This window comes from Camelus ferus, chromosome 3 (genome assembly GCF_009834535.1).
Source record: "Camelus ferus isolate YT-003-E chromosome 3, BCGSAC_Cfer_1.0, whole genome shotgun sequence".
Taxonomy (NCBI): domain Eukaryota; kingdom Metazoa; phylum Chordata; class Mammalia; order Artiodactyla; family Camelidae; genus Camelus; species Camelus ferus.
Window position 1 is genome coordinate 2331123 of NC_045698.1, and position 27892 is coordinate 2359014.

General features: G+C 57.1%; 1 protein-coding gene and 1 long non-coding RNA gene across 8 annotated transcripts in view; one reads left to right on the top strand and one right to left on the bottom strand.

The window, feature by feature from the left end:
• Positions 1 to 1814: 1814 nt before the first annotated feature.
• On the bottom strand, positions 1815 to 4594 carry LOC116660372. 2 transcript variants are annotated; one of them, XR_004315851.1, is made up of 3 exons: positions 3807 to 4594; positions 2673 to 3678; positions 1815 to 2099 (listed from the first exon to the last, which is right to left on the bottom strand). It is a non-coding gene; the product is annotated as an uncharacterized LOC116660372 (long non-coding RNA). The 2 variants fall into 2 exon arrangements; XR_004315849.1 differs by having other exon boundaries at positions 2673 to 3001; positions 3188 to 4594.
• Positions 4595 to 13526: 8932 nt separating this feature from the next.
• Positions 13527 to 27892, top strand: part of IRX1 (iroquois homeobox 1) — a 43935-nt gene continuing 29569 nt past the window's right edge. For 3 of the 6 annotated variants that reach the window (XR_004315834.1, XR_004315833.1, XM_032469661.1), the window contains exons 1-3: positions 13527 to 14025; positions 16877 to 17897; positions 18270 to 18342. Coding sequence is in view for 3 of the 6 variants with exons in the window: in XM_032469661.1 (XP_032325552.1) it covers positions 13753 to 14025; positions 16877 to 17897; positions 18270 to 18342 (1367 nt within the window). In the remaining 3 variants the exon portion in view is untranslated. Of the gene's footprint in view, positions 14026 to 16876; positions 17898 to 18269; positions 18343 to 18638; positions 19067 to 27892 lie in introns of those variants that run through there. The other 3 variants (XR_004315840.1, XM_032469685.1, XM_032469680.1) reach the window with 2 other exon arrangements.

Here is a 27892-nt window from a genome sequence, read left to right on the forward strand (position 1 = left end):
GACTTGTGCTTTTCATAAAATGTGTTTTTTCAGCCAAATCCAAATCAAATTTATTTAAAACTCAAATGTTGGACCCGAATCCATACGTAGTGAATCAGGAGATTTCTAGGCAAGAACCGTTCATTTTAACATGCTTTCCAAGGAATTCTGAAGCTTCAGAAGTTCAGGATAACATATGGACTTCCTAACTGGATTCTGAGGAGCCAGGAGTGAAAGATGAGCTTGGAAAGGAGACGAGCCTGGGCTCAGACTGGGCTGGAAAGTGGAAGCCAGAGGAGCGATAAATCCAGACAAAGGCCGCATCTAACATTTCAGCGGGAACGCTCCCTCTCTTCCAAAGGAAGCACTCAATTGCCTTAAAATAGCCTTTCTGGGCAAGAGAAGAGACCCACCGCTGCGCAGCTCCATCCAGGCTCAGGGACTGTGTTCCTACCTGAAGGCTGACGTATGAGGTGCTCAGGAGATGGACCCACCTACTCGGCGATCGAGGGACCTGAGGGTATCCCAGCAGGGGAAGGAAGTGAATGTGACCGCTGGTAAATGACCCCGTGCACCACGGAAGGATACAAAGATGACGACCCAAGAGGCCATCTGTGAGCTGGGCTCGGGGTGGGATGAGACTAGATCGGAAAGACCCTTTGGAGGCAGAAGTGACGGGTCTTAGTCAGTGGAGGTATATGGCCACAGAAAGGCCGAGCTAAAAATAAGCATCCCTGTGGATGATAGTCGGGTATCGGAGGAGGAAACAGGTTTGGAGGCGGACAGACTGATGGCTGGGAGGGAGGGACTACCGGATGACTCTTCCGGGCAGAAAATTCAGTGTTGATCTTAATAAGGCTCTGGGAGACCCGCAGGTTTGTTCTTCAGGTGGGAGACACTAAGGCTCGGAGAGGTGGTTTCTCCTCGGATCGCTTGGCTTGATGAAAAAAGGAAACCAATAATTCAAGGGGCAGGGAAGAATTTGCAGGAAGTCAACACAATCACACTGTTGAAGCAAACATATGTCATGGCAGGGCTGCTGTGTTCCAGCCCCGCGCGGAAAGAGCCTTGAGAAGCAGGAGCTTCCATCCTTGTGCGACGAGGGGACCTCCACGTGTGGCCGGGCAGATTTACACACACACAGCGCCCCACAAAGGCACATCTCTTCTGATAAGACTAACCTTCCTCCGGGGAAGAGTGTTAACACCAGGGTTTTAATGGAGCTTCTTCTAGTTAACTTCGCACCCAACCTGGTTGTTACACCGCGATATAATTAAGTGAGGTGCGAGCTCCCCAGAAATTACCTATGGACTTGACGAGCCTGTGGACTACCCAGCTGTTAACAAGCTTGCAGCGGCAGCTTTTTCCCCTCCTTCCTCCCTCCAGATAAAGCCAAGTCAACCACTGGAAGCAGGACAGGGCTTATCCCCAGTGAGGACGCCACGGGTGCTGATAAGGTATTAATTGACACTGAGCTTCTCCATGGCTGATGGGAATCAATGATCTGTTTTGCACACACGTGCGCATTACGGCGTTAGCAAGGGAAGCGTGTGGACAGAAGCCCAGCGCTCCTGTCCTGTGATCCCGCGCAGCTCCACCCCCACGTGGCCGTAGGGAGCTTTGTGCCGCAACACACGGAAGGGTGGCTACCTGCTTGACGGCTGCTGACTTCCTCTTCCCTCGTGATGCAGCTGTTAACTCGGTCTTTGGGTAACAGCCAACATTTTGATGCTGGGGGAGGCTTGCAAGGAAATGCCTGTCGTCTGTGTTAGTCATGATAATAACGGTATTTGCCTTTATCTGACAGCGTTACTTTTCCCATACATCGGTGTCGTTCCAGATTTGTTTAATTTAACACTTTTTACATCGTAAAGAATCAACTAAATACTTAAATACAGTGTCATAAAAGACACGACTGCACCTTCCTGACGTGGGGAGAACCCCACGGAGTCTGACCAGGGTGAGGAGGTGGGTCAGTGAGCCGTGGTTCGCAAACAGTCAGCGGCTCCCCGGAAGACAAGCGAGTCAGGATCCTGAAAACCGGGCAAGTCAGCGATTCTTCAGCTTCACAAGAAGGCGCAGAACCCTGTGTTCAGGCCAAACATACCTGGAAACTCAAGCTGCAAAACCGGGAGGCAGAGCTGTCCTGTCTGGAGGACAAGGGGGAAGCCCCCAGGCTGTCCCAGGCCCGCCTCCTCTTACCTGCCCCGGGTGTGCCTGAGCGGACTGCCCGGGACAGCCAGAGGGGTGGGGACCAGCCTCCTCACCCACCCACAGGAGCACCGAGGACAGAGCGGTCCGGGCACAGGGGCCGCGGACCCGGCTCGCCCTTCCCTCCCTGGGACACCCAGGCACCCGGGCTGAGATGTTCCCAGCCCTGCAGCTTGGACCCACACAGCCTCCTGATGCTCCTCTGATGCAGCTAGTGGTGTCCTGCACACCCGCCCAACACCTGCTGTATCTCCTCGTGGCCCAGAATAGAGCCCAAACAGCCCCTGTGCTCCGGAAGCTCGCTCTGGTTTGGCCTCGGGCTCCCGCTGCCTCCTGGCCAGCACCAGCTGCAGCCTGGCCGACCTGCTTGCGGCCTCCGAGCCCGCGGACGTGGGGACACCCTCTGCTCACACGCTGCCCATCCCACCCAAGTCCCCTCCAAGCCCTGCTGCAGGTGGCAGGTCGCTGCACTCTGTCCTCACCGACACAGCGAATCACTTCCTCTTCTGATTCCTCGGGTCTGAGTCCCTGGGGCATCAGTTCAGGTCTGGTCTGGGGCAGAAACTACGGAGTGATGTGGCCAGTGAATGGTTCATAGGACCAGTTCTTGATTAGGCATTGTTGCGGGTTGAATCCTGTCCCTTCGCAATTCACAGGTTGAATTCCTAGCCCCCACTGCCTCAGAATGTGACCTTCTCTGGAAGTGGGGTCCTTGCTGATGTGATTAGCTCAAAAGAGGTCACACTGGAGTAGTAGGCCAGGCCCTAATCCGATGTGACTGGTGTCCTCGTGAAGAAGGGGACATGTGGACCTGTGCAAGCACAGGGACGACGTCATGTGAGATGAAGACAGAGATGGGGGTGAGGCGCCAGCAAGCCGAGGAACCCCGAAGATGACCGGGAACCCCCAGAAGGGGAGACAGAGGCCCAGAGGGGACCCTCCCTCACAACCCCAGCGGGAGCCCGCCCTGCCCACACCGCGATCTCGGACGTCTAACCTCCAGGCTGCGAGAGGACACATTTAAGCTGCCCCGACTGGACACTTTGCTGCAGTCGCCCTGGTAAACACAGTGTGTAGAGTTTTCCAAGTAGTTAATTGAAAAGTCGAAAGGAGAACAGAAGACGGCTCAGACGCAGGAGCGGGAAGCAGCTGCTGCCCCAGGGCCAGGAAACAGGAGAAAGAGGGCAGACCTTGTAGACAGCGTGCGGAGCTGGAGCCCCGACCTCTGAGGCCGGAACGCTGCTCGCTGTCTCTGGCTCCCTAGGGAACACGGTGGACCGGCTCTGTGGGCGCCGGAAACCCGCAGATGGACTCAGCTGTGCTCCCAGGAGGAAGGGCTGCTCCCGGGGTGGAGTGCTCCTGCCGGGAGGATGCTGAGCATCAGGGAAGTGATCCAGTCGGCTCCTCCCATCCTGCAGCCTCTAACGGAGAGAAACTGGCAACGCAGAAGCGGGGTTCACAGGTCTCAGCATCGCAGCATCGCAGCATCTCAGGATAAAGGTAGAAGGGGCGTTAGAAGCTCAAAGCTAAAGAACTAGCACGTCCCTCCTTGCACGTACTTCTGCCTCATGAGTGATGAGGTGTCTGTGTGTGCTTCACTGAACTGTCTAACTTACCTTAGACACCTCCATGTTTCAACCACTGTCTTGCTTTGCTTAGCATCCCCCACGGCACACGACACTGGTCATTTCTTAAAGCGGTTCCTCCACAAGTGTCTGTTACAGGAATAAATGAAAAAGAGGTAACAGGGAACAGGAGTCAGGAGCTTCTAATAGCTGCTTTCGGGGGTAGGGTGGATTGCAGGATCAGCTGGATCCAGGAGCACTGGGGGCAGGGGGCTCACACAGGGTTGGAGAGGAGAGGGTGGGAAGGGGGCTAAATCATGGGATGCACAAGTTGGCCCTTGTCACACTGTGGAGCTGGGTGCCAAGGTTCTAATCCTGGATTTATTACACACTTGCTAAGTGACCTTAGACAAACCACTTCACTCAACCCTAGAGATAATGTCACACAGTCTTCAGCTTGTAAAATGATCACGGGGCCCTTCCCGCACCTTGCCACCGCGGCGATAACGCGCCTGCAGGCAGTGCGGTGCGGCCGCTGAGGAAAGGCAGAATCCGGCGCAAATTTCCCATTTCTCCTGCAATTCCCTGACCACGGACTTATGTGCACACACCGGCCCTCCCCCTCGGGACGTGCGTAGATTCCAGGCAGGGGCCAAGGTACTACTGTCTTTTCCTTTTTCGTGAAACCTGGGAAACAGAGTTTAACTGGCACCTTTGAAATTTTCCTGCGTTAAATGACATGGAGAGTGCGGGGCAGCGTCCGTGGTGTGGGGCCTCCAGGGCCAGAGCCATCAGCTGCCGGCCTGGGAGGAACCAGGACAGAGTGGGAGTCATCTGGGGCTCCGGATAAAACTCATTTTCTCTGACACGCTTGCTTCCAAACTAAGGCCCTTCTTGCCCAGGGAGTTTACTAACCGCGCAGACTTGCCAGTCCTCTTAGACCTGAACAAACAGGGCGGCCGAACCTAACCTTTGAGAGCGGCCAGCGCTGAAGAGGGTCCATGCTGAGAACACAGCGCCTGCTGGACAGCCCACCGTTTCGTTCTGGTTTTAATGAAGGTGCCCGTGTTTTCTACAAACTTAAAGAGGCGGAAATGCTAGAGCTTCTTCTAAGATCTTCTGCCCCAAACTAAAGGATGTACTGCAGGCCCTGAAATGACTGTAACTCCAGCTAACAGACCCTGGTGCTGTTTGGAGTGGGACGCGGTAGGTGGCCACGGAAGGTGTTCTGGGCTGAACTGTGCCCCCCAAAATGTGCATGTTGAAGGCCTAACCTCAGGCACCTGAGTGTGACTATTTGGAGACGGGCTTTTAAAGATGTGGTTCTGTTAAAACGAGCTCATTAAGGTCAGTGCTAATCCAATCTGACTGCTGCTTCTACAGGAGAGCAGTCTGGACACACAGAGGACCCCAGGAATACACCTGCTCAGAGAAAAGGCCAGGTGAGGACACAAGGAAGGAGGCCCTGTGCAGGCCAGGCAGGGAGAAACCAGCCCTGCCCGCACCTGGTCTCCACCTTCCAGCCCCAGAACTGGGGGAAAATGCATTTCCCTTGTTGAAACCACCCAGTCGATGGTATTTTGTTACTGCGGCCAGAGCCGCCTCAGACAGACGGCAGAGCTCTGGAGGCCTCTTCTAAACTTGGTTCTGCCCTCCGCTGCAACTGAGAAGCAGCAGTCATTGACCAAGAGGGTGTTAATCCTTCTTTCCTCCAAAGAGTGATTGGAAAGGACGCTCCTCCCACCCCAGCGCCTCAGCCAGCCTCCCGTCCAGAGTGTGGACCTGGCCGAGGAGCGTCGGGTCAATGCACTGACGGTTCCCCGAGAAAATGTAATATTCCCCATGCCGGAGATTAAGGGCACCTATCTCTGTCCATTCACATCCATCCGAGGTCGAATTAGGAGCTGTGATTAGCCTGTCAGTCACTGAGCTTTCTGCGGAGAGTGGACCGAAGGCCGGGTGGGTTTCTGCGGAGGAGGGGGGAGCCCCAGACCCTGAGCAGGTGGCGTGGAAGGAGTGTCTCAGCAGCCGCCATCAGCGGGACAGCAAAGGAAGGGCCCCCAGACACAGACAGAGGGCAGGCAAGGGAAGCCTCCAGGCCCGGGGCTCTGCTCAGCGCGGCCGCCTCCTTGGCCGTGGGTGCGTCATGTTCTCTGGTCAAAGAACCCTCTGGAAGTGTGTCTGGGGAAGAAGGCAGCCCCTCCTCCTCTCCTTCCTTCTCTCTGAACATCATTCAACACACACTCAACACCCCAAAGGTGGCATCAGTCTGGAGGCCTGAGGGACCCTGTGCCGTCTGTCTTGCACGAAGCTGGTGGAGCTTCGGTCCAACACCCGTGACCCTGGAGCAGCTCTGGGGACAGCTGTGGGTGACCTTAAAGTGAGAAGTGGCACCTGAGCAAAAGCAGACTCGGGACCCCTAGGTGTGGGCATGCTTCGCTTCCCCCGTAGACCGTCCCATACCCCCAGCTTTGCTCTTCCGTGGGCATGGGCCTGGAAGATGCTGGTGGACTCTGTGCATCTTCAGAACATCTGATAAACTGTCAGCACCCGAGCCCCCAAAGTGTCCTCTGTGGGCGTTTTTGTTGAATGGATGTCCCTTAAATGAGCAGATTTTAACCTGTCACCAGTGACGTCCAGTCCACACGCTGTGCGTGAAAGATGGAGCCTTCTACCTCCGATGCTGTGTGGGCTGATTTTTGTCAACTGGTATTTTAAAAAGGTATTTCGAGTGGTAGGCTTTATCTTTAATAATATAAGCGATTGAGGGCTGAGAGGAAGGCAGAGGAGATAGGACACTGTTTGGTCTCCATTTCAAACATTTTGGGAAGCGCCCGACATAAATATGCCATTTAGTCTTCCCCTTCCTCCGTCCCTCACATATCGTTTCCTTTGAGGGTTTTACTAGCAAATCGTCTTTGGATTCGCTCAGATCTGAGAAAAGCATTATCGTTCCTGAGCTCTTATCTCGTGTCCTTTCTGGTTGTTATTGTCAGTTGCTGTTTGGAAGAGTATGTGCAGTAAATTCATAAATAAGTTTAAAAATGTGTACTCATGTCGATCTGCTCCTTAGGAAGGAAGGTGCTACTGTAATCATAATTTAATAAGAATAAGTTTATACTACAATTTAACCACTATCGGTTGTTAAAGCATCAATTTTAAAATGCACAGCTATGATAAAAATCAGGGGCCCTAAAAAAACAGAATAATTCTGGTCAAAGTGTTGTACTTTTCTTATAGGCCTATTCCTCCTTAGTTGAACACTATATTGACAATATTCAGTATTTATGTGATTATACTGTCCAAACCTGCAACTGGAGTAAATTATTTGATTAATGAACCATTAATGAAAATAACAGTGGGAATCAAACAAGTGGATTTGATGTGTCCTTATTTCCTATTCTGTCTTTAGTGAGAGGGTGAAACATCCCCCCCGCCCAATCCCAGACATACGTTTCACTGCTGAAATTCCACGACGCAGGGATAGAAAATTCTGTCCATCATACAGGGCAGGGGAGGGAATGAAGCAGTCTGCGTCTGCAGCAACTTGACCACAGAAAACACAGCCATCGCGTTAGACTTCTAGCAGGTCACACTCCTCCCCGAGGACCCCAGCTATGAACTTGGCACAAATGGCACTGAGTATTGAGTCACCAGGAGACAAGTCATCTTCAGAACCCATCAGAAAAGATGGCAGGGCTTGGAATTATTTGCTCTTGCTTTTGTAAAACAAGAGGAACTGAAATCCTTCCCTCATTTAGGACTCAAGGGTTAAGATCGAAGTCTGGGCGATCATAACTTCCTTTCCTCTAAAGGCTGGTAACCTCAGAAAGCCTTCCTGCTGCTGGTGAGGGTGCCTCAGGGGCCCAGAGGAGCTGGGCTGGGGTTTCCCTGAAGGATGCACCACCTCACTGCAAATACTCATCATGCAGTGGGTCTTCTAATAGGCAGCTGTCATCTGGCACTAGGAAAAAAAATGCTACGGAAGGCAAAATAAAATAAGTTTAAAAACAGACTTATATGAGAAAACGTTAGAAGATACTAATTTCAAAAGGGGCATGTGCACCAAAGAGAACAAAACCTCTGCTGACAGGATGCTGCCTTCCCCACGTCTTCCCGCGATGCTCGCAGTCCGTGTGTGAGCACTGCAGTAACAGTCACATTCTCAAGGAGTTAAAATATAAAGCTTAATACATGACTGCTTTTAAACTGGAATGTCCTTATAACACAAGTTCTTATCAGAGGTCTGCACCGCACTTGGCAAACAAGACGTTCTACCTTTTAAGCAAATAATTCATTAGGTAATTAAATTCAAGTGAGATTATTCTAATTAAATACACACTGCTGTGGAATCATAATTTCTATGTGGTCTAGTTAAACATGAACAATCTCTTACTCCTAACCAAAAAAAAAAAAAAAAAAAAGAGAGAAAGAAAAAGAAAAAAAAAGAGAAAAAGCTTTGAAAGAATCCCCTGGTGGCTGGAAGAATAGATTTACACGCACCGCACAGAGGTCATTTCAAGAAGAGAAACCAACACCCACGCGATCTGGGGCTGAGGAGGGGTTCTCCAGTCTGGGGATTCCGGAAGTTCGGGCTGCTTGCTCTGGGTTCTACTAAAAGGCTGGAACCCGGCAGGAAGGAAGTCGCAATGACCTTTCTTGGGAGCTTGGTGGTTGCGTGCGCGCGCGCACAGCCTGGACCCCCGGGCGCGAGCCTGGCGCGGCGTCTGCCCAGCGCCCACTAGGCCCTGCGCCCCGGGCGCTCGGGAGGGAGGCCAGTGCTGGCCCAAGGACCCCAGGACTCGAGTAAAATGAAAAGTCACTTTGTCCCCCACACCGTGCTCGGCCCGTTTCCCTCTAATGGCATTAGGAGCAGCGGCCACGGAGGGAGGCGCTGCGGGGGCGCAGGAGTCCCAGATGGCTTTGACCTGCGCCTCCGGGCTGCGCAGGGCTGGCGGTCGGCTGCGCGGCCGCCCGGCTTTCATCTGCTCGACACGCGCTCGCCCGCGTCCCAGAGCAGGCAGCGACACCTGTACTGCGAGAATTTACAGCGCCGTGCTCCGGGACGGCGCTGACTTGGGACGGGTGAAGTACAAACACAAACTAATTAAAAACTGCATAATGGCGCCCTACAGGAACACGGTGGAAAAACAAATAAATACAAGTTGCAGCTGGCGCGGCGATGGCACCTCTGCCCCCGAGCAACCGTCTGGTGACATCAAATTACAAACCTGAAAACCCTCGCACCGTTGCCGTTGATCATATTGGAGACAGAATGGAAATGATCTGGTTAATTAAGGGAAGGTTTATAAAATATTTACGTGTGTGCACAGGCATGTAATTCACTTCCTCCGACACTCGGGGACGGCGGCATCGCGGCACTCCAGACCAGGCCACTGTAGTCCATTTTTCTACCCTGGGGAACTCAGACCGGTTTCGGAGGCTCTGGGCGCCCGGGAGCGCACTTCGCGCCCCCGCCGCGCTCGGGTCCCAAGCGCCTAACCCATCCAGACACTCCTGCGTTGCCCCAAGTGCGAAGTGCGCATACTGCCCCAAGCATTTGACAGTCCTGCCTCTCGCTTCTGGGCGGCTTTCTCCCGGGGTTTTCCTGGAGTCCGTGGGTGTCTCCTCCGACAACCCCACTGGGTCCTTCCTGACAAGGCGCGCACGTCTCGCCGCGGGGTCTCCGCAATCCCGCGCGCTCAGAACGTTGCTTGGGTGATACTCTTGGAGGCAGCAGGGGTGTCCCTGGTCACCCGCATGAGGCCCGAGCTTGGAATGGCAGGAGCGCGCAGGCTGGGACCCAGGGTTCTGGGCTGAGAGGGCCCGGTGATCACCGCCGCCGCCCGCCCGGCTCCTGGCCTGGCGCCCCTGTGCGTGCGGGTTACAGCTGGGCGCTCCCGCAAGGGTCTCCACCGCCTGGGACTGTTTGACACTCGTCTCGTTGTCGCCAAGCAGGGTGGCTTCCTAGATCCTGCTAGAGAAAGGTGCTAAGTCTTAATGAGTATTTAACAAGACTCATAAATCAGGGCGCGAGCCTGGGGGCGGGGAAGGAACTGGCTGGGGCGAGGGGTGGGGAGGGGTGGAGAGGGGGCCAGGGTCAGGCTGCCCCTCCTGGCCACAGAGCTTCCGCCCAGCGCTGTAGCCTTGCCATCTGCAAAGCAAATAATGCATTTTGAAAGGCAAACGAGGAGGCCAAAACCCAGCTCGCTGCATCCCGGAGTCAGGTGTGCGGAGCCAAAAGCAGGTCCCCTTAACGGCTCCAAGGATGGGCTGGTTCCCCAGGAGCTGCCTCCTCTTTTTCAGAGACCTAGGTCACCAAGGCTTCAAAATAAGCAGGAAATTATTTCAGAAGTAAAATTGTAAATGAAGGTGATGTTCGGATTGTTTAATCTCATCCTGATATAAGTATGCAGGCGTGGGAGTAGGGAGGGCAGCTGGACACACCTTTACTGAGGAGCTGGGGAAAGACAAGGGACAAGATTCTTCTCAGATTGGCGGTAACAATTTCCTCCCCTTAGAAAATTAGTACCCCCACACCCATAATGAAAGTAGGCAAGCAAACTTCCATCAGCTTGGTTGGAAGGCCCATTGTTCACCTGCTCCGCCTCTCCAGCTCACTCCATGGCCTCAGGGCCTTCCCGCCCCCCCACCCCCTGGGCCCACAGGAGTCCCCGCCCTCCGGAGCGGAGTCCGCACATGGGCAACCTGCACACACACCAGTGCACCCAGAGGCCCTGTTCTAGCCAGGGCGTGCTGAGGGTCCGGGCTCTCCACCCAGGGTGTCCCTGGCAACTGCCCCTGTGGAAGCCCCATGTGGTCCTGCTTGAGATCAAGGCCAACTGTCACGGGCCCCTGAGAAGGGGTCGTTAGGGAACTCAGGGGCACCTAGACCAGGTGGAGCTCTGATTCAGCTGCGCAGCGACCCCTAGGTCTGGCTTTGCCCCTCTGAGTCCCTGCCTCTGGCTCAGTAAGGAGTCGGAGGCTACAAGGAGGGGTGTGCTCTGGCCAGCACAGCTTCCTGACCAACGATCAGGCCTGCATGATCCATCCCCTTGTGAGGTGGAGACTGCGGCTCAGGGTCTGGGAAGCAGGTCTCTCCCCACTCTGGACCCAGAGAAGTGGGGCTGGGGGCCACTGGTTTTTGATGGTGGGGCACTTGAAATACACCCTTCCAGTGGTCTGAGGCCGGGGTAGGACCTTACTTGTCCTTTGTCTTGGCCCTCTGCCTCCCGGACCACCAGAGCAGTGGCCCCAGATGGCAGAAGGGCTAAGCTGGTGAGCTGGGGCTGCCTCTTTGGGGGAAGCTCCGGATCCCTTAAGCGGTAATTCAGGTCAGCCTTCAGGTTCCAGCACAGGGCCGCTCTCTTGGCCCAGGCCTTCCCCGGCCCTACTTAACCACTGGGTGCTAAAGGTGAGTAGAGGGCTAGTGGGCAGACCCCCCCCCCCCAAGCCTGGAGAAGTTCCTGATCCTTTTCGGCCCCTCCCCCTCTCCAACAGGCTAATTTGGAGGCAGTTTTCTTCCTTTTTGGGTCTTCATTGCTTCCTAGTCTTCCACATGCACGTTTTTAGGTAAAAGTCCAAGGAGAGAGAAGGGTAGAGGTGGGGGAGGGGTGGTTGCCAGGCTCCACTAGGATTCCAGCCCCTGGGCCTGGGCAGAGAACAGCCACAGTTGCCCTCAGGGACATTTCCAGGGTGGGTGGGGGGCAAGTTGACTGGCCTTCCTAGTGCCAGTTCCCCCATCACTGCCTTTACTCAGGTACAAAAACCAGTGGGCACTTCCGCTTGCCTCCCTGGTGTTTTCAGGAACCTACGATCATTTCATGACCAGAATGGAGCTGCTACAGACAGGACATGGTGGGCTGTGGCGGGAGAGATGGTGGGCTGCTGCTGGCAGGCTGTGGGAAGGTGATTCATCCATGTGCCTGAGTCTTGACCCTGAGCAGCTTCTCTGGGCTTACATTCCACCTGGCTCTCCAGGTCACACAAGAGGGCTTATCTCACTTGTATTTACCTGCCACCCTGAAATGTGACACTGGAGTTTGCTAAACAGGACAGTGGTGGGGCTGGCCCATTAGTTTGCTTTGGGTGTTGGGGAGAGGAGAGGGGGTTGGGGAGTGTGGGGTGGTGGGCTGGGGAGCCGGAGGAAGCTGCAGTTGGGGACTCCCCCAAGCAGCAGTCGCCCCCGCCCTGCCCCCACCAGAAGCTGTATAGGTGGGAAAGGCGCCCAGGCGAAATTGTAGGGGGTTTCTGGAGTGAGCAGAGGCAGGTGGGGAGGGGAGGGACAGCATGAACAGGGAGAAGAGCTGACTTTGAGCACAGAAAATAAAGCCTGATTACACAGCTGGTAATTAGTAATGACTATTATGGGCGTTCTCCTTGCTAATTATAGGCAGTGGCTCTGTGTCTGTCCTCAGGCCCCAAAACTGGGAAATGAGAGTCTTCCTGAACCCGCGGGAGTCCATGGCACAGCATGCTGGGTGCCTGTACTCCATTCTGTTGCCCCAAATGGGCCCAAACCGAGGCCAACACCCAAGTCCCTGGATGAGATGCCAACAGGGTCCGCGTTCCTGAACGGCCGCAGCAGGGGGTACTTTCCTGGCCCAGGCTGCCGCTTAGGAGATGGGGCGCAAAGTGGCCAAGGGAGCTCAGGCGGGTACGCTGGGCGCGTTCCCCACCGGGCCTCCAGGATCGAGCCAGCGAGTGCAGCTCAGAAGTGGCCTATCCAAGCTGTCCAGGGAGGCAAGGAGGACAGTGCACCCGGTCTAAGCCCTAGCCCCATCAGGTCCCAGGCGACCCGGAGCCATCCCTGAGCGCGTCTTGCCTGGCTGCGTCCCCTCTCTCTTCCGGAGGCGGAAGATAGAAACGGAGAGGGACGGAGAAGACGCCTGGTCCTGGTCCTGGGCCCGGTTGCGGCGCCGCCTCGGGCCGGCGCGCCCCGCACAAGTTTACTTCCTGCGTTTTCACTCACACCTCCTGGACACACGAGGGGTGTCCAGGCCATGCTGGCTTCTCCCAGCTCCGGGGTCGGGGCAGACTGTTTCCCTCCCGCCGAAATGGTGTTTTCTCCGCAAAGAAAAGGTCCGCTCACTCACAAGAACCGACCATCAGCTTCCCCCAAGCCAGTGGCTTCCCTGCTGGGTTGCCCTTTTTCAAAGTTTTCACAACTGGAAAAGCCTGCAGCGCTCGGCCGCTTCCTGCTTCTCCAAGGGCAGCGAGGCCGGTCACTGCCAGGTGACCTGCTAATACCTAGTGGGGGCCAGGGGATGCCACGCCGGTTGAGTGGCACTTCTGCCAAAGATGTCCCGGGGAGGTAAAGGCAGCACCGACCTCGGAGGAGAGGCCGATCCCCGCCGGCTGTCACCGCTCTCCGCCGGGCCCCGTCTTCGCCACCCCAGCGGTGGAAGAGCAGGCGCCGAGGTGTTTTGGTGAGAGAGCAGACACACCTCGGCTGCGAAAAGGCACACTCCAGTGTCCGACAGCTGTAAACCGGCGTCGACAGGTTGTCAGACAGCTGCGGGGGCCGGTCGGGAAGGGGCCCGCGGCCGCCAGACCCGCACCCGCCGCCCGGCAGCTCGCGCGGCCACGGCGGGCGGAGGTGGCCCGGCCAGCGCGGGGCACCACGTGCTCGCCAGGAGGGGCGGGAGAGGCCGGCGAGGGCGGGCGGGAGGCAGGGAGGGGGCGGGAGGGGAGCCGGGGGCGGGGCCAGCGCTCAAGGGGATGCCAATCAAAGCATCAACTTCAAATTGTGTCTGAAAGCCCCGCCGCCGAGCGGAGGGCGGCCGCCGCAGTCGGCGCGCGATCGCGGATCCGGGCGCAGTCGGGAGCCGGGCGCCAGCGAGCACCGGGCCGAGGAGCAGCCACCGGCCCCCGCCTCCGGGCCGGCCCGAGCGCGCCCGGCCGGCCGCCGGCTCCCCGTGCGGCGGCTCCCCCACTCTCTGCCTCCGTCCCCCGCCCGTTTTAATACTTGCCCGCCGCCGCCGCCGAGTCCGCGGACATGTCCTTCCCGCAGCTGGGCTACCCGCAGTACCTGAGCGCCGCGGGGCCCGGCGCCTACGGCGGCGAGCGCCCGGGAGTGCTGGCGGCGGCCGCCGCCGCCGCCGCCGCCTCGTCGGGCCGGCCCGGGGCCGCGGAGCTGGGCGCGGGCGCGGGCGCGGCCGCCGTCACCTCGGTGCTGGGCATGTACGCGGCGGCCGGGCCGTACGCGGGCGCGCCCAACTACAGCGCCTTCCTGCCCTACGCCGCCGACCTCAGCCTCTTCTCGCAGATGGTGAGTGCGCCCGGCCGGCTTCGCTCCCTGTTCGCCGCGGGCAGCCCTTCCCCGCCCGCCCGGCGCCCCGGGCGAGGGCGGCCGGGGCGGCGGGGCGCGCGGGCGGGAGAGCGGGCGGGCGGAGCCGGCCCGGGCGAGGCGCCCGGGCGGCCCTGTTGGCGGGTCCGAGGCGGCGAGGGCCGCAGGAGCGCGGAGAGGCCGGCCGGTAACGGCCCCGCCATCTCGGCTCGGGGAGGCGGGGAGGCAGGAGGCCCGGGCCGCGCAGGGGGTCTCAGTGGGAGTCGGGAGGCCGCAGGAGCAGGCCCGGGGCGCGCGGCCCGCGCTGGAGGTCGGGGCCAAACTCGTCCAGCGCCCGCGGCTCGGTGGCGGCGGCGGGGCGGGCGGGCAGGGTTCCGGCTGGGCAGCTCGGCCTGGTTTATCCAGACGCTCCTTCTCGGCCCGCGGCTGGCGCGACCTTTTCAGCTTTGGGGCTGGGCCGGGGAGACTGGATTCTCTCCCTCTTTGGCAGAGCTCACGCAGCTGTATCCGAGTCTGCCAGAGGAAACTCTTCAAAGCTTAGTAGAGTCGGTCAAAATAAGCCTAACAATGGAGGTCTGACGGGCCGAGGGGTCTCTTACGGGCTGAGTGCAAATTTGAAATAAAAAAAAAATCGAAACAATTTTTGGCGTCTGAAACGGTGTTTGCTCTGACTTTCGTTAAGTTGCCGAAGTTTTGATTTCATTTGTACCGAAAGAAAAGCACTTTTCTCCCCGCGTTACGTAATGGAGGATTAAAGAGAAGTGTCCCTGCGCTTAAAATAAATGCTGTCCTCTTAGACTCCTGTCCCAGCGGGTGTCAGATGGGGGGGGGGCTGCAAATTTAATGCTCCGTGGGGCTGTTGGCCCGTCTGTCGGCCCAAAGGATCCATTTCCTTACGTCTGACTACAAAGTTCGGCTTAAACTTTGGGCTGCTGGGAATTATGCGCCTGGCGCGGGGGGCCGGGCAGGCAGCCCCCGCCCGCAGTGCTGCGGGCGGGATCACGCAATTTTCATGCTCCCAGGTCTCCCCAGTCCCCGAAGGAAGAGATAGGAAATAAATACCCGACAACCGTACACCAGCAAAGCGGCCGCTGTGTTTTCCTGTAACTTTTCTTGTAGTTTTGAAAAGAAAGCCTATTTCTCTGAAAGCGGCCCCAGAGGCCTTTCAGATCGGTTGCTATCGAAAAAGATCAGCTCCCATTTTGTTCCGGCGGCCGGGATGCAGGGGAAGCGATGAGAGATTTACAAGGTATCCTTTCAAAAAGAATTCCCAGCAGAGACGAGGCCGAAATGTCTTCCTTACAGTTACAACCAAAATAATTAGAAAAGTGCAAAGGACTTTTTTGCAAAGATTAGGCAAAAACGAAATCTAGCCAGAGAAACCCTGTCTCTGTGGCCTCGCCCACCAAATTAATTAGTCAAAGAAATCTGCTGTTTTTTGCAACTTTCTCAGAGTCCCGGGTCCTCCTCTGCTAACACAGCAACTCGACAATTTTTACATAGAAGATTCTAATTTTTTAACAGTGATTTTGAATACAGATGTGTACCATTTGGGAAAGCGGCTGGCGTGTGTTTGTGGGGGAGGGAGGGAGCTGTGAGATGAGGATCTGCTCCCATTGTGGCGGAGTAGGGAAGGGAGATGCTTGATTTTTTTTTCAGAGAGGAAGCTATATTGAAATTCTACCCCCCACCCCCTCCCAAGGCTTGTGTGAATGTCCCCGCGTTTCCTTGTGGTCTCCTGCGGGTTCTGGGAAAGGAAGCCTAGACCTAAACCAAATCCTAGGCCTTGGTCTCTAAGCCATTAGGGTTGGGGATTTGGAAGTCAGAAGATAAAATTGTGAGTGAATGTCTGTCTGGGCAATTTATGGTAATAATGAGGCCTAATGAGGTTGTTAGAAAGATAAAATGTTATTTACCAAAAAACCTGATGGGATAATTTGACTTGCTGTGTTTTACTACCAATGATAAAAAGAATATTGATTGCAAATAAATCACGGCCTTTAAATGCCTGCAAACAGTTTGTGCTCCCTCGCTCCCTCGCTCCTGATCAAAGTCAAACTTGAGCGATAAAGTCACTGAGGAGAGAGGCCTCGGAAATGTTCTGCTCTGTGCAGCCTGTGCTCTGGGTCCCCGCGTTAATATTTTACCGGATAAAACCTCCTTTTGTATTTAAAAAGAACAAATGGTGTTTGTGTTATTGTTCTTGATGATGGTCAGGATTAAAATTGTAAATTACCTGTCACCCACTACAGACCTTTAAGTGTGGGCGAGCCATTATATGCAGATTAATTTGGGAGCTAAAAGGAAAGGGCTTTCATTTTACACTGCTGATGGATTCGGACTAGAAGAAAACCCGAGACGGTTTATTTTGTTTGACCCCCTCAGGGTCGAAGGGAGGGGGGCGTCAGCTCTAGATTCTCTGCGCTTAGAGAAGCTGTTTTATCAGCCTGGTTAAAAGGTTTTCCCCTCTGGCGAGTGTGAGATAAACTTGGGAATCTGGCTTCTGGAGGTGTTATGGGAGGTGGGGGAGGCGGCTCTGAGGGAGGCCTAGAGAGGTTCCAGGGGCTGAGGCTCCACTGTGGCCTTCTAGAGGTGGACGGAGTCTGGAACTTTTCTTGAGTGACAACGCTCTCCATGATGGGTGGAAGGGCAGCTGCTGGAGGAGGCTTGCGGTCTGTCCCCTCTCCCTCCCAGGCGGGAGATGTGTTAGGGCTAGATTCCCATGCAGGGGGGAGCGCCTTCCCAGTTGTAGGGACTCATCTATCTCTCTCCCTCCCTTCCTCTCTCTCTCTGCATCCCTACTCTCCTCCCTCGCTGGGCCTGGTGGCTGCAGGGTTCTCAGTATGAACTCAAGGACAACCCGGGAGTGCACCCCGCCACCTTCGCAGCCCACACGGCCCCAGCGTATTACCCCTACGGCCAGTTCCAGTACGGGGATCCCGGGCGGCCCAAGAACGCCACGCGGGAGAGCACCAGCACGCTCAAGGCCTGGCTCAACGAGCACCGCAAGAACCCCTACCCCACCAAGGGCGAGAAGATCATGCTGGCCATCATCACCAAGATGACCCTCACGCAGGTCTCCACCTGGTTCGCCAACGCGCGCCGGCGCCTCAAGAAGGAGAACAAGGTGACGTGGGGCGCGCGCAGCAAGGACCAGGAGGACGGCGCTCTCTTCGGAAGCGACACCGAGGGGGACCAAGAGAAGGCCGAGGACGACGAGGAGATAGACCTGGAGAGCATCGACATCGACAAGATCGACGAGCACGACGGCGACCAGAGCAACGAGGACGATGAGGACAAGGCCGAGGAGCCTCACGCGCCGTCCGCGCCCACCGCCCTGGCCCGGGAACCGGGCTCGCCGCTGGCGGCCGCCGATGCGCTCAAGAACCAAGACTCGCCCCTGGGCCTGTCCAAGGAGGTCCCGGAGCCCGGCAGCACGCGCCTGCTGAGCCCCGGCGCCACGGCGGGCAGCCTGCAGGGCGCTCCGCACAGCAAGCCCAAGATCTGGTCGCTAGCGGAGACGGCCACCAGCCCCGACGGCGCCCCCAAGGCCTCGCCGCCGCCGCCCCCGGGCCATCCAGGCGCGCACGGCCCCCCCACGGGAGCGCCGCTGCAGCACCCCGCCTTCCTGCCCAGCCACGGACTGTACACCTGCCACATCGGCAAGTTCTCCAACTGGACCAACGGCGCGTTCCTCGCGCAGGGCTCGCTGCTCAACGTGCGCTCCTTCCTGGGCGTCGGGGCGCCCCACGGCCCGCATCTGTCCGCGCCGCCACCGCAGCCGGCCATCACCGTCACCGCGGGGGTGCTCCACGGCGACAAGGCCACAGCCCGCAGCAGCCCCTCGCTCCCAGGTAACCAGACCGCGGGCGTCCGCTCCGCCCCGCCCCAGGCGAGAAATCCGAGGCCAGGCAAGGCATGGGGGTGGAGTGGAACCACTGGCCGGGGAGGGTGAGAAGCAATGACCGCGAGGCCGGGGCTGATCAGTTGTCCCTGCCTGAATTCAAGGAGCGAGGCCAAGGCCCTCTGCTCGGCTCTCCCGAGAAAGCCCATGCTCTACCCACTGGCCCAACACGGGAAGGAGGTGGGCAGTTTTCCCCTGGAGACACTTCTGAGGGGTGGGAGGGAATGGAGTGGAGCCGGGTAGGGTGGAGAGGTGGCCTGGGCACCGCTGCGGCATCTGTGTTCCCGGGTCCTAACGCTCAGCCTCTTCCCCTCCCTCGCAGAGAGAGACCTCGTCCCCAGGCCCGACTCGCCGGCCCAGCAGTTAAAGTCGCCCTTCCAGCCCGTACACGACAAGTGAGTGCAGTTGGCGTTTACCACTGGGCAGGGGCGAGGGTGGCGTTGGGGGCCAGAGGCTGAGCAGGGGCAGGCGGCAGTGGGGTCGGTCAGTCAACGTTAGAGGGGCGCCGTGCGCCAGACACGCCGGGGCTAGCCGATCCCACCCCCACCTCCGGTTTCTCCTGAGCCGGGAGCCGCGCGCGGGGCAGACGACCCCGCCCCCGGGCGCTCGGCTGGCAGAGCCGGCGACGCTGGGTCCCGGCTTCCATCTACTGACGGTGCTGTGTTCTTGTCTTGCTGTGTTTCCCCTGCAGCTCGCTGGCCCCGCAGGAGGGAACGCCGCGGATCCTAGCAGGCCTCCCGTCAGCCTGATTCAGGGTCTTCTTTTACTTTTGCGGGGGGAGGGGGGAGAAGTTCAGGAGGGAGGGGGGTGGGAGGAATTAAGACAAATACTTCAGACTGGCGTAAAGGGCAAATCTGGCGACGAAGTCAAGGACCCCCATCCATCGCTTTCTGCAGAAAGGGGCTCCTCCGGCCCGAGCCCGCGTCCAGGCAGTCTGGCCTCTGCCCGCGCACGGCTCGGGTGGCTGTCACTGTGCTCTGGGTGATTATCGGTTCCAAAATGCCCCCATGTGCTTGTGTCTTTTTTTTCTGTATATAGAGTGATTTCAGATTGTAAATAGCGCGTCAGCAAACTTGTCTAAATCATATATTTTTGTCTAATAAACTAAATGACATGATGGCCACTGCTCCTGCTGCTGTGTGGCTGGGCGGCGCTGGGGGCGTCCTCAGTCCTGGAATCCTGCGTCCTGCAACCTTGGGATCCTGGCAGGGCTGAAGTGCAGTGGCTGGGGAGAGAGGCTCAGGGTGGCTTCCATCCGGGAGGCCGGCGCTTCTCAGTCTTTTGGTGGTGGTTGAATTTGTTACTGTTGTCACCAGGGCAGTTTCTGGTTTGCAGTTCAGTTATTTCCAACTCTTACACATTTATTTGGGCACGCCTTTCTTGGGACATAAATGAGTTTGATTTTAGGCAGTTTATAAAACGATTTTTTAAAAGTGGGCAACAATGGGGTGAAAAATGAAAAGAATTTCTAATCGTGTCCCCAAAGGAGAACTTGGTATTTGAAATCAATTTATAACCACTTGTCTCAGCGGTGCATTGCGGCATCTGGGCGTTTTGTGGGTAGAATGAGGACATAATGGAGTATGAAATTTTGCTTTCAGTGTATTTTTTAGTTATTTGGGTAAATCAATCGTGGAGAAATTGGAAGGTTCATTTCAACCCTCCCTCAGGTGGCCAGGGTGCAGCGCGGGCTTCTCCCGGTGTGTGAGCCACAGGGCTGCATTGGAGGGGAGTGACAAATGGGGAGACCGGGCCTTGGTCTCCCAAAGAGGCCCCTTTAAACTCATGCGCCCTGCACTGGGGGCACCCAGTGAGCCGAGGAGCCAGCAACTCCCATATGGTCCGGAGCCTGGGAGCCAGGGGAGTGATGGTAGGAAGCAATGCGGACTAAGCCGGCCTCGGACGTGTGCGGGTGGGAGATGGTCCAGGAGCCCTGGGAACCGAATAGGTCAGGCTGTGGGCAGGACGCGCTGAAGCAGCCCGCACTTCCAGAGGGTGTAGGACACTTGGCTCGTGAAAGAAGAGAAAGCAAAGTTTACAAAACTGCCAGTGAGGATGGGGTCCGCCGGAGTGGAGGCCGAGTCCCCGGTGTCGGACAGGACCTCCCCCACCCCAGCCCGAGGCGCATATATTCGCTTTCGAAACCTTCGGGACCAGCTGTCCCGGGGCTGCTGGTGGCGGCGAGGGACGTGGCTGCGGAAGGGGAAAGCCGGGGGCGCTGTCTGCCCGGCCCCTCTGCAGCCGGGAAAGAGGCGCTTGTGCCGTGAACAGCGGGCGCCACCGGAGGCGGGGAACTCCCGGTCCCCGGAGCCCGCGTCCTTCTCCAGTGGCCCCCATCCCCCATCGGTCTAGGGAAAAAGGTTGCCGCAAAGAGGCGGGGAGGAAGCGCGAAGGGGCGGCCGCCGGTGAGCGCGGGCCGACGGCACGCGGGGATGCTCGACTGCGGAGTGGGAGCCGCGGGAGGGCCCGGGCTGCGGAGCCGAGCGGAGGGCGGGCGGCGGCTGCGGTGGAGCGGCTTCCCGTACTAACCGATGTGTTCGAGGCGCCCTCTATGGGCCGAAAGCTGAACGGGGCCCTGAAAGGGGCCCTGACCGAGGCGCCGATCTGGTTCTCGGGGCGTGGTGCAAAATCTGGGGGTCCTTGGATTTGGGGGTGCTGTGGGCGCGAGCCCCGAATTACGGCAGTGGGCCTTTCTCTGTATTCTAGAGTGCCCCGCACCTGTTTGCAGCTGGGCGGCGCTGTGCTGGGCCTGCGGGGTAGGCTGCTGCGTGGGGTGGAGGGGCGGGGAGTGGGGACTGGGCTCCACTGGGCTGCTTTCATGTTTTCATAGTCCCCTGTGGGGCTTGCGAATTCAAGGAGGAGGTCCTTAACCTGCCATTGACACTACAACTTCAGGGTCACTATGACTTCAGGGTCACCACGGGCCTTGGCTCCCCATTCCAGAGTTCTGGAAACGAGCCTTGGACCCCACCCTGACCTCTGGGGCCAGATGGACCTGTGTCCTTGGCCAGACTGGGCTCTTACAGATCTTGGACCGGCAGTGTCCTCCTCCCCTCGTGAGGAATGGTGTTCTTGGCTCACAGACACCCTGCTCTGGCACGGAAAACGTGCTGAGAAGCCCCCTCTGAGCTCCTGCTGGTAGCAGCAGGTGGGACTCAGGTGGGCTGTGTGGAGTCCCCTGCCCTGCCCAGTTCCACCCCTGTGTCCCTCACCCCCAAAAGCAAAGAGGATGGCCTGTGCAGGCTGCCCCTCTCACCTGTGTTTCCAGTCTCCTCTTCTGTCTGATGCATTTGGAACCCTGCCTGCTGCTGCCCAGGTGGCTGGACCACCCAGTGCTCACCGGGGGGTGGTCTGAGGCCTCAGAACCCTGTGGCCTAGAAGTTGTTGAGGGTCCGTGCCCCTTCCCGGGGCCCGAAGCCTCCCTGCAAAGAAATCAGATCGCCAGCCTCGGGATGATTCTCCTCCAGTGAAGAGCTGGACATGAATTTTTAATCAAGCATTGAAAAGCATTTTGTCCTTTGTGTGCTATTAGTTTACATCTGCCCCCACCACTGCAGCCACCTAAGTGTGTGCACGCTGAGGGGCACGCGGTGCCCCCGGGAGGTTCTGATGAGCGCAGTGCTTCTGCGCCTGAAATACCTGGCAGGAGACATAGGAACCCCGTTTCCTTTAAAGGCAAGGTGGAAGCTCCTCTGGAACTTTCTGTGTGTGCCGAAGTGCACTCCTGCCTCACCCCTGCCCAGCAGTTTCAGAGGGTAGCGGTGATTCTGTAAGGAGGAGACAAAATCTGAAAATTCCTAAGGATGAGGGACATACCCTGATTAATGTTGGCATTTTGGCCTCCGTTCTCCACAGGGGACAGGTTCCCCACAGCAAGGACACTCTATTCAGGACAGAGGATGTCTGTCTTTATGGGATCTCATTTTGGGGGAGAGGCTAAGGAACAAATCTGACCCGGAGACCGTCCTCTCCAGCCTGCAGAGGTGACGGGGAGAGGGTCTGATGTGCAGACTTTCTCGATGAGCATCCCCACGTTCCTGGTCGGAGGACTTGGGGAGCGGGTCCAGACCCCATCCCTATCCCTGACCTGCTGGAGTCTTGGAAATCTCACTGCTCCCACCTCCCTTCCCACCCGCCTCCGATCAGTTATATTCCCCAGCACATTTATCTCGCCTGCAATATGGAGAATTCATATTCATCTCCCGGTTTTAGTGGCCTGACACTGATTAATGTAATACGCGCCGTGACTCCGAGGGGCCGCCACCCGATGAATCATGCCCTATAAAGTTTCAGTCGTCCTTGTAGATGGGACTCTGCCAGAGAGCTCGAAGCTGGAGAGAGGGAGGGACGAGGGGAAAGGAGAAAGAGAGGTCAGGGTGGGCCAAGGCGCCCCGCTGCCCTAGCGCGGGCACTGTCCCCCGACTCAGGGGCCTAGCAGCTCTGGCCCTCTGCCTGCACTGCTTTTCTGAGATGAGGACTCTTTCTGGTCCTCCCACCCTGGTGTTTCCTTCCCTTCCGGGGGGTTCCAGCAGGCCCTAGGCTGCCGGGTGGCCGAGACAGGGTCGGGCTGGGGCTGGGGCTGCCGGGTGACGTCTCAGGGTTAGGGATACAGATTGGGGTCTGGGGAGACTGGAGCCCAGAATGTTCTCCCTAAGGTGGCGGGGCCCAGTGTGCTGGTGGGAGTAGGGTTTTGCCCCTGGGGCACCCAAACTGGGGGGCAGAAGGGCAGGAAGGATGTCAAGCCCAGGGAGGGTTGCTGGGTTGGGGTGGCTTGGTGTAGTTTTGGGGTCCACAGTGGGTAGGGGCTTGGAAAGCTGACCAGCCTGCAGTGGTCTCTGCCCATCTCCTGTACTGTGGGCCACATTGCAGGTCACAGCTCTGAGACGGAGTCAGCCAGGTCCTCAGGCCTCCCAAGGACCAGGGAGGAGAACTCTGAGTACCTGAGCCTGAGCCAGCATGTGCTTTGTGGCCCTGCAGCATGCCAGGCTCAGGGGAGCTTCCTGCCACACTTGTGGCCCCAAAGGCTCCAGGTGGGGAGGGTGAGCAGGGGATGGTTGGCCCTGGGAGGGGGAGGGGGATCCAGGGTTGGGTGGCCAGGAGACAGGGCTAGCAGGTGGAGGGGGTGCACTCTGGGGATGATGGCAGGGCCTGGCCACCTCCAGGGTGCCCTAAGCCATGTGGAAGGAGCAGGGCCCCAGGGATGCCCACCCAGAGGCAGAGGATGAATGGTCCCTCCAAGTAAAAAGGCCCGCAGCCACCGCCTGTTCCCATTCTGCTCTGCTGGGGACAGAGCTTCCAGGTCTGTTCCGGCTCCCACCGAGCCAGCGGCCCTAATTACAGCTCTGGAGCTGAAAGGCTTCAGAAGGTCACTCCCTGGGGACTGCGGACTACCTCTGTGCCCCAGCTACTGAAGCTGGACACATACCCCTGTGCCCTCAGGACAGATATCTGAAAATGGGCCCTCTTAGGGCAACGCACAGGGGGACAGAGGGGCCACCTGACCTGGTGGCAAAGACCTGGGTCTACAGTGCTCTTAGAGACCCACACAAATGTTTTAATTTCTTTTCAAATGGAAAAAGTTACTTTTAGGTGAAGAAAACGTGTTAATAGATATTATCAGTGTCCTTATACGATCTATCCTTCTGTCTATATCTTTATATCTATCCATCTTTATATCAAGCAGCCTTAACATTTGCTTTTTAACATTTGCTTTCATTGGAGGAGGAGGCCCAGGAACCTGTGAAAGTCACCAGGCATGCCAGATGGAGCGGCCCCTGGAGCGGCCTGAAATTCTGGAATGGCCTTCCGTGGGAGGTCGGAGGAGTGTGGTCCAGAACCCAGGGGAGGAGTGGGCAGAGCAGTGCCCCAGGGTGACGTCTCCTGCAGTGGGGACTCAGGGAGGTCCCTGGGGCGCTCAGGCCTTGTGGATACCCCCACCCCTGCCCCTGCCAGCAGCCCCTACCCCTCTTCGGGTGAGACACAAGTGGAGCCCTTTCTGTGGGCTGCTGTTTGGTTTCTGAAGACGCCGCGGGTGTCTCTGATCCCCAATCCATTTATCCAGCGTCCTGAGCACTGGCTGAACGTGGGGACACAATGGAGGGCTGCACCAGGGGGCCGGTTGAGGGGCGGCGCACATGCCTAAGCACCCCCCCCCTCCGCCCCAGCGCACCCCGATCGTCCCCACCTCCGGGGGACCCAAGCTCGGTGGCCGAGCGCAGTGGTGGGAATAGTGCTGAGACAGTTTAAATCTTCTAAACCGCAGGGCTTTTCCTCTTAATTCCTTCTACTTGAAGCTGCCCTTCGGAGTGGAGAGGATGCTGCCGGTTTCCTCCGCACGTCCCCGCCTGAGCGCAGGAGCTCGGGAAGCAGGAGAGGGGGCTCCGGCGGGCCGGGCGGAGCAGGTCGCGGGGGCGGCCGCCAACACCGGGATCGAAGCTAGCTGGCCACTTGCAGCCTCTCCTCCTGTCTTTCCCTGTTTGCTTGTTTGTCACTGCTGTCGCTTGGCTTGTTATTGAATTTTAAACATGTGTTTAATTGCCAGGCCCTCAGATAGCTGCAGCCACGTCTGAAAATATTAAATACATCTGCGAGACAGTGGGCGAGGGAAATCAGAAAGGTGCTGGCTGCACGGAATGTTAAAAGGGTCTCACAATGAGTGATTAACATTTTTATGAATAAAATTAATCACGCATTAACTCTGCAGCACAGGGCATCTGAAAGCCAGTTGCAGCCCAGGCCGCTCCTCACTCACACCCAAGAACTTCGGAGGCCTCCGTGGCCCACAGCAAACATCCAGCCATTAGGAATTTCAGACTATTTATAAGACGATGTGCCAATAACAGCTGAGTTTGAGGTGAGGAAGCTAAAGCCTCCAAACATACCACCACCATCAGCAAACGTACGGCAAAATTAAAAAGCAACCAGTATTTTGATTTTTACCTTTAGCAAACTCCCAGTTGAACCCCGCCGTTCCCGTGCTAGGATATGCTCATGGGATTGTGTGGGCCTGGGCCCAGCAGGGCAGCAGGGCGTGATCCGGGAGGCGGAGGCTGCATCCCAAGGCCCTGGGAGTGATGCTCTCCACTTCCCGGCCCTTGTCCTGGGCCTGCGGTTCCGGTGAAGCGGACTGGATCGGAGGGCGGACCCTGGCATTATTAAATCTCCAGTATCCCAGATAATAAAGTGTGATCCTCCCCTCCTGGCCTCCCCTCCCTCCTTTCTAATCTCTTGCCACCGCGGTCTTGGGATTATTCCAGCAGGCTGTACAAAGGGACGCGAAGGCATCTGAAGTGTCACTCTGCAGCTGTGGCAGAGGGGCCGTGTTGCCACTTTGCCGGTGCTCCCAGCCCATGTGCACAGCAGAAGGTGAAATCAAAGCCGCCCATCTCCCTCGGTCCTGCACATTATTTTCCACCGCGGTGGCGAATCTCTCCGAGCTCCATGAACCAATAAAACCGTGGACCCTGTTTGAGTTGATATATTAATATTTGCTGAGGATTTGCAAGGTCGATGCTAAATGTCAGCAGATTGCTGGGGCAGACCTGTGGGGGATAATTAAACAAATCTCACAGCAGTTCATCCTCCTAACATCTTTATTAATCTTTTTTTTCCTCCCTTACTCTCCTGGAAGAGTACTCTGAAAGATTGCTTTTGCCACTTTAGAGAAGATTCCGAATCAGTAATCATAAAAGACTCCGCTGGCGACGTTTGGATGTTCGCTTCGGAGGATCCTGGGACCCTTCCCTGGTGGGGTGTTCTAGGGGAGGGAGGCCCGGCTGGGTGGACTGTCACCGAGCGGCTGTGAACTTCACCAGCCCCTCCATCGTAAATCCCGGCCGGTTTGCCCGACACCATCCTCCTGTTTCTGTGATTCCACCCGTGTGCAGGCTCCGCCCAGTGGCCCACTTTGCTGGGCGAGGGGCCTGCCGCCTTTAACGTGATTACAGGGAACACTCACTACAAGTCGGACGGTTGTGTTTAATGAGCTTCATCATCAGTGTCAGGGTGCCTCACTGCACGTCACAGCCTGTAGCAGCCCTCGGCCACGCAGTCCTCTGCGATCTGATTTATTTTTTTATCAGGCAGCAGGAGCTGTCTGGAGTTTTTGTTTGTCTAATGGGGACCTGCATCAGGCCCCCAGTGTAAAAACACCACCAGGAAATTAATTGCTTCTGTGTGGATTCGCCGCAGATGGGTCCTGTTGATGAGAATGGTATATTTTCGACTTTGCTATCCTGCAGTGAGTTATAAAAAAAATAATAAAATGAAAGCCAGCAACGCAAACATATTAGCATCAATATAGATTCAGGATGGCGTAATTGAAAACATGGGCTTTCGGAGGACAATATGCAGCGAAAGTTCAAGTTTCTCGTAAGAGATTTTCCTTCCGGCCCTCTTCAGCAGGTTTTTATTTATTTGTTTATATATGTATGTGTGTATGTATTGCTTCTAAGTGGAACCACCTCTGGGCAGACACGTGGCTGGAGTTTCAGCTGGCTTCTGGCGGGGAGATTCACTTACAGTAACAGAAGCTGCTCCCCCGCCCAGGCCTGACACGGGCGCGGCTGAGGCCTGCGGTTCGTGCTCCCACAGCGGTGCCTGTTCACCGAGGCTCCAGCCGGAGGCCCCCGGGGGCCCTTTCATCAGGCCTCTTGGCCCCTGCGTTCTGATGAGGCTGCACGTTGCTCCTCCAACCTGGGGTATCTTAAGTTTGCTTTTAGGCTGGTTAGTCTCAGATTTCGCACCTGTCACCTGTATGCTCTGTTCTCGGCACTGGACAGTCCCTCGCTGGTGGTCCCCAGCACTAGGGTGCGGGGGCTGCTCCATGCCCCTTCGTCTTCCCACGAGGAGCCTCACGAGCTTCGTTCTCCTCTTCCTCCTTGTTGAGGCTGCCTGAGGTCAGCCGTCCGGGTTCTTGCTCTGCACTGTGTCAGGATGGGGTTGGTCAACTTGACCTCAGATAACTCAGCAGACTACAGCTTACTTATGGGAAAACAAACCCAGAAACTAATGCTGAGTGTAACGTCGTGGTAAAGATGGGGGGCACTCAGAACTGGGCAGGAAAAGACAGAAGGAATGCATTGCCCCGCCCGGAAGCAGCACGTGTTCATGCTGAGGCAGCGAGAATAATCAGCCACTAGCACTTGGCAAGTTGGCTTTGCCGAGTCCCGTCGAGGGGTAATTCTAGTGACCCCCCTTGGAATTCCGCAGCGTGAGACGACAGTGGTCTCGTGGCCAGTTCAGGGTGGGTGTGGGCTCCCGAAGGAGAGGCACGTGGACGCCTTGCTTGTTCTTCTTGAGAACATGGGGGTGAGGCTGGGGAGGGAGCACCACCTCTTGGCATCCAGATAAAGCCACGAGGCTGTGCGGTGATCTGATGGGTGAGCTCACGGAGCAGAGGCAGGCTGCCCAGGGTGGGGTGCATGTGAGAGACAGACAGACAGACAGACAGGCAGAGCCAGAGAGAGAGAAAGAGAGAGAAAGAGGCCTAGAACTGTGTGTCTCCCGCTGGGTAACCTACCCTCCTCCACCCTCTTTCCCCGAAACCCTCAGCCCTTACTCACTGAGAGAGGATACACAGCAGGACCCTTAGGGAAGCCTGTTAAAAATGCACGTTCTGGGGTTGGGGGAGGGTGTAGCTCAGTGGTAGGGCACCTGCTTAGCATGCATGAGGTCCTGGGTTCAATCCTCAGTACCTCGATTAAGAGATAAAAAGGCATGCAGCCCCCTCCCTAATTCCTGTTTCAGCAGGGGTCGGGAAGGGCCCAGTCATCTGCATTTTAAATCAGGTCATTCTGAAGCCGTTGGGGAACCCACACCAGGAGGGCCACCACCTGGATCCTGGACTGCCTCGAGTACTTCCTGTTAAAGGATCAGCTGACAAAGGGCTGGAGTGAGTGTCACCCTTCCTGGTTCCTGAGCCCTTGAGCGGGTGTGGAACTGGAA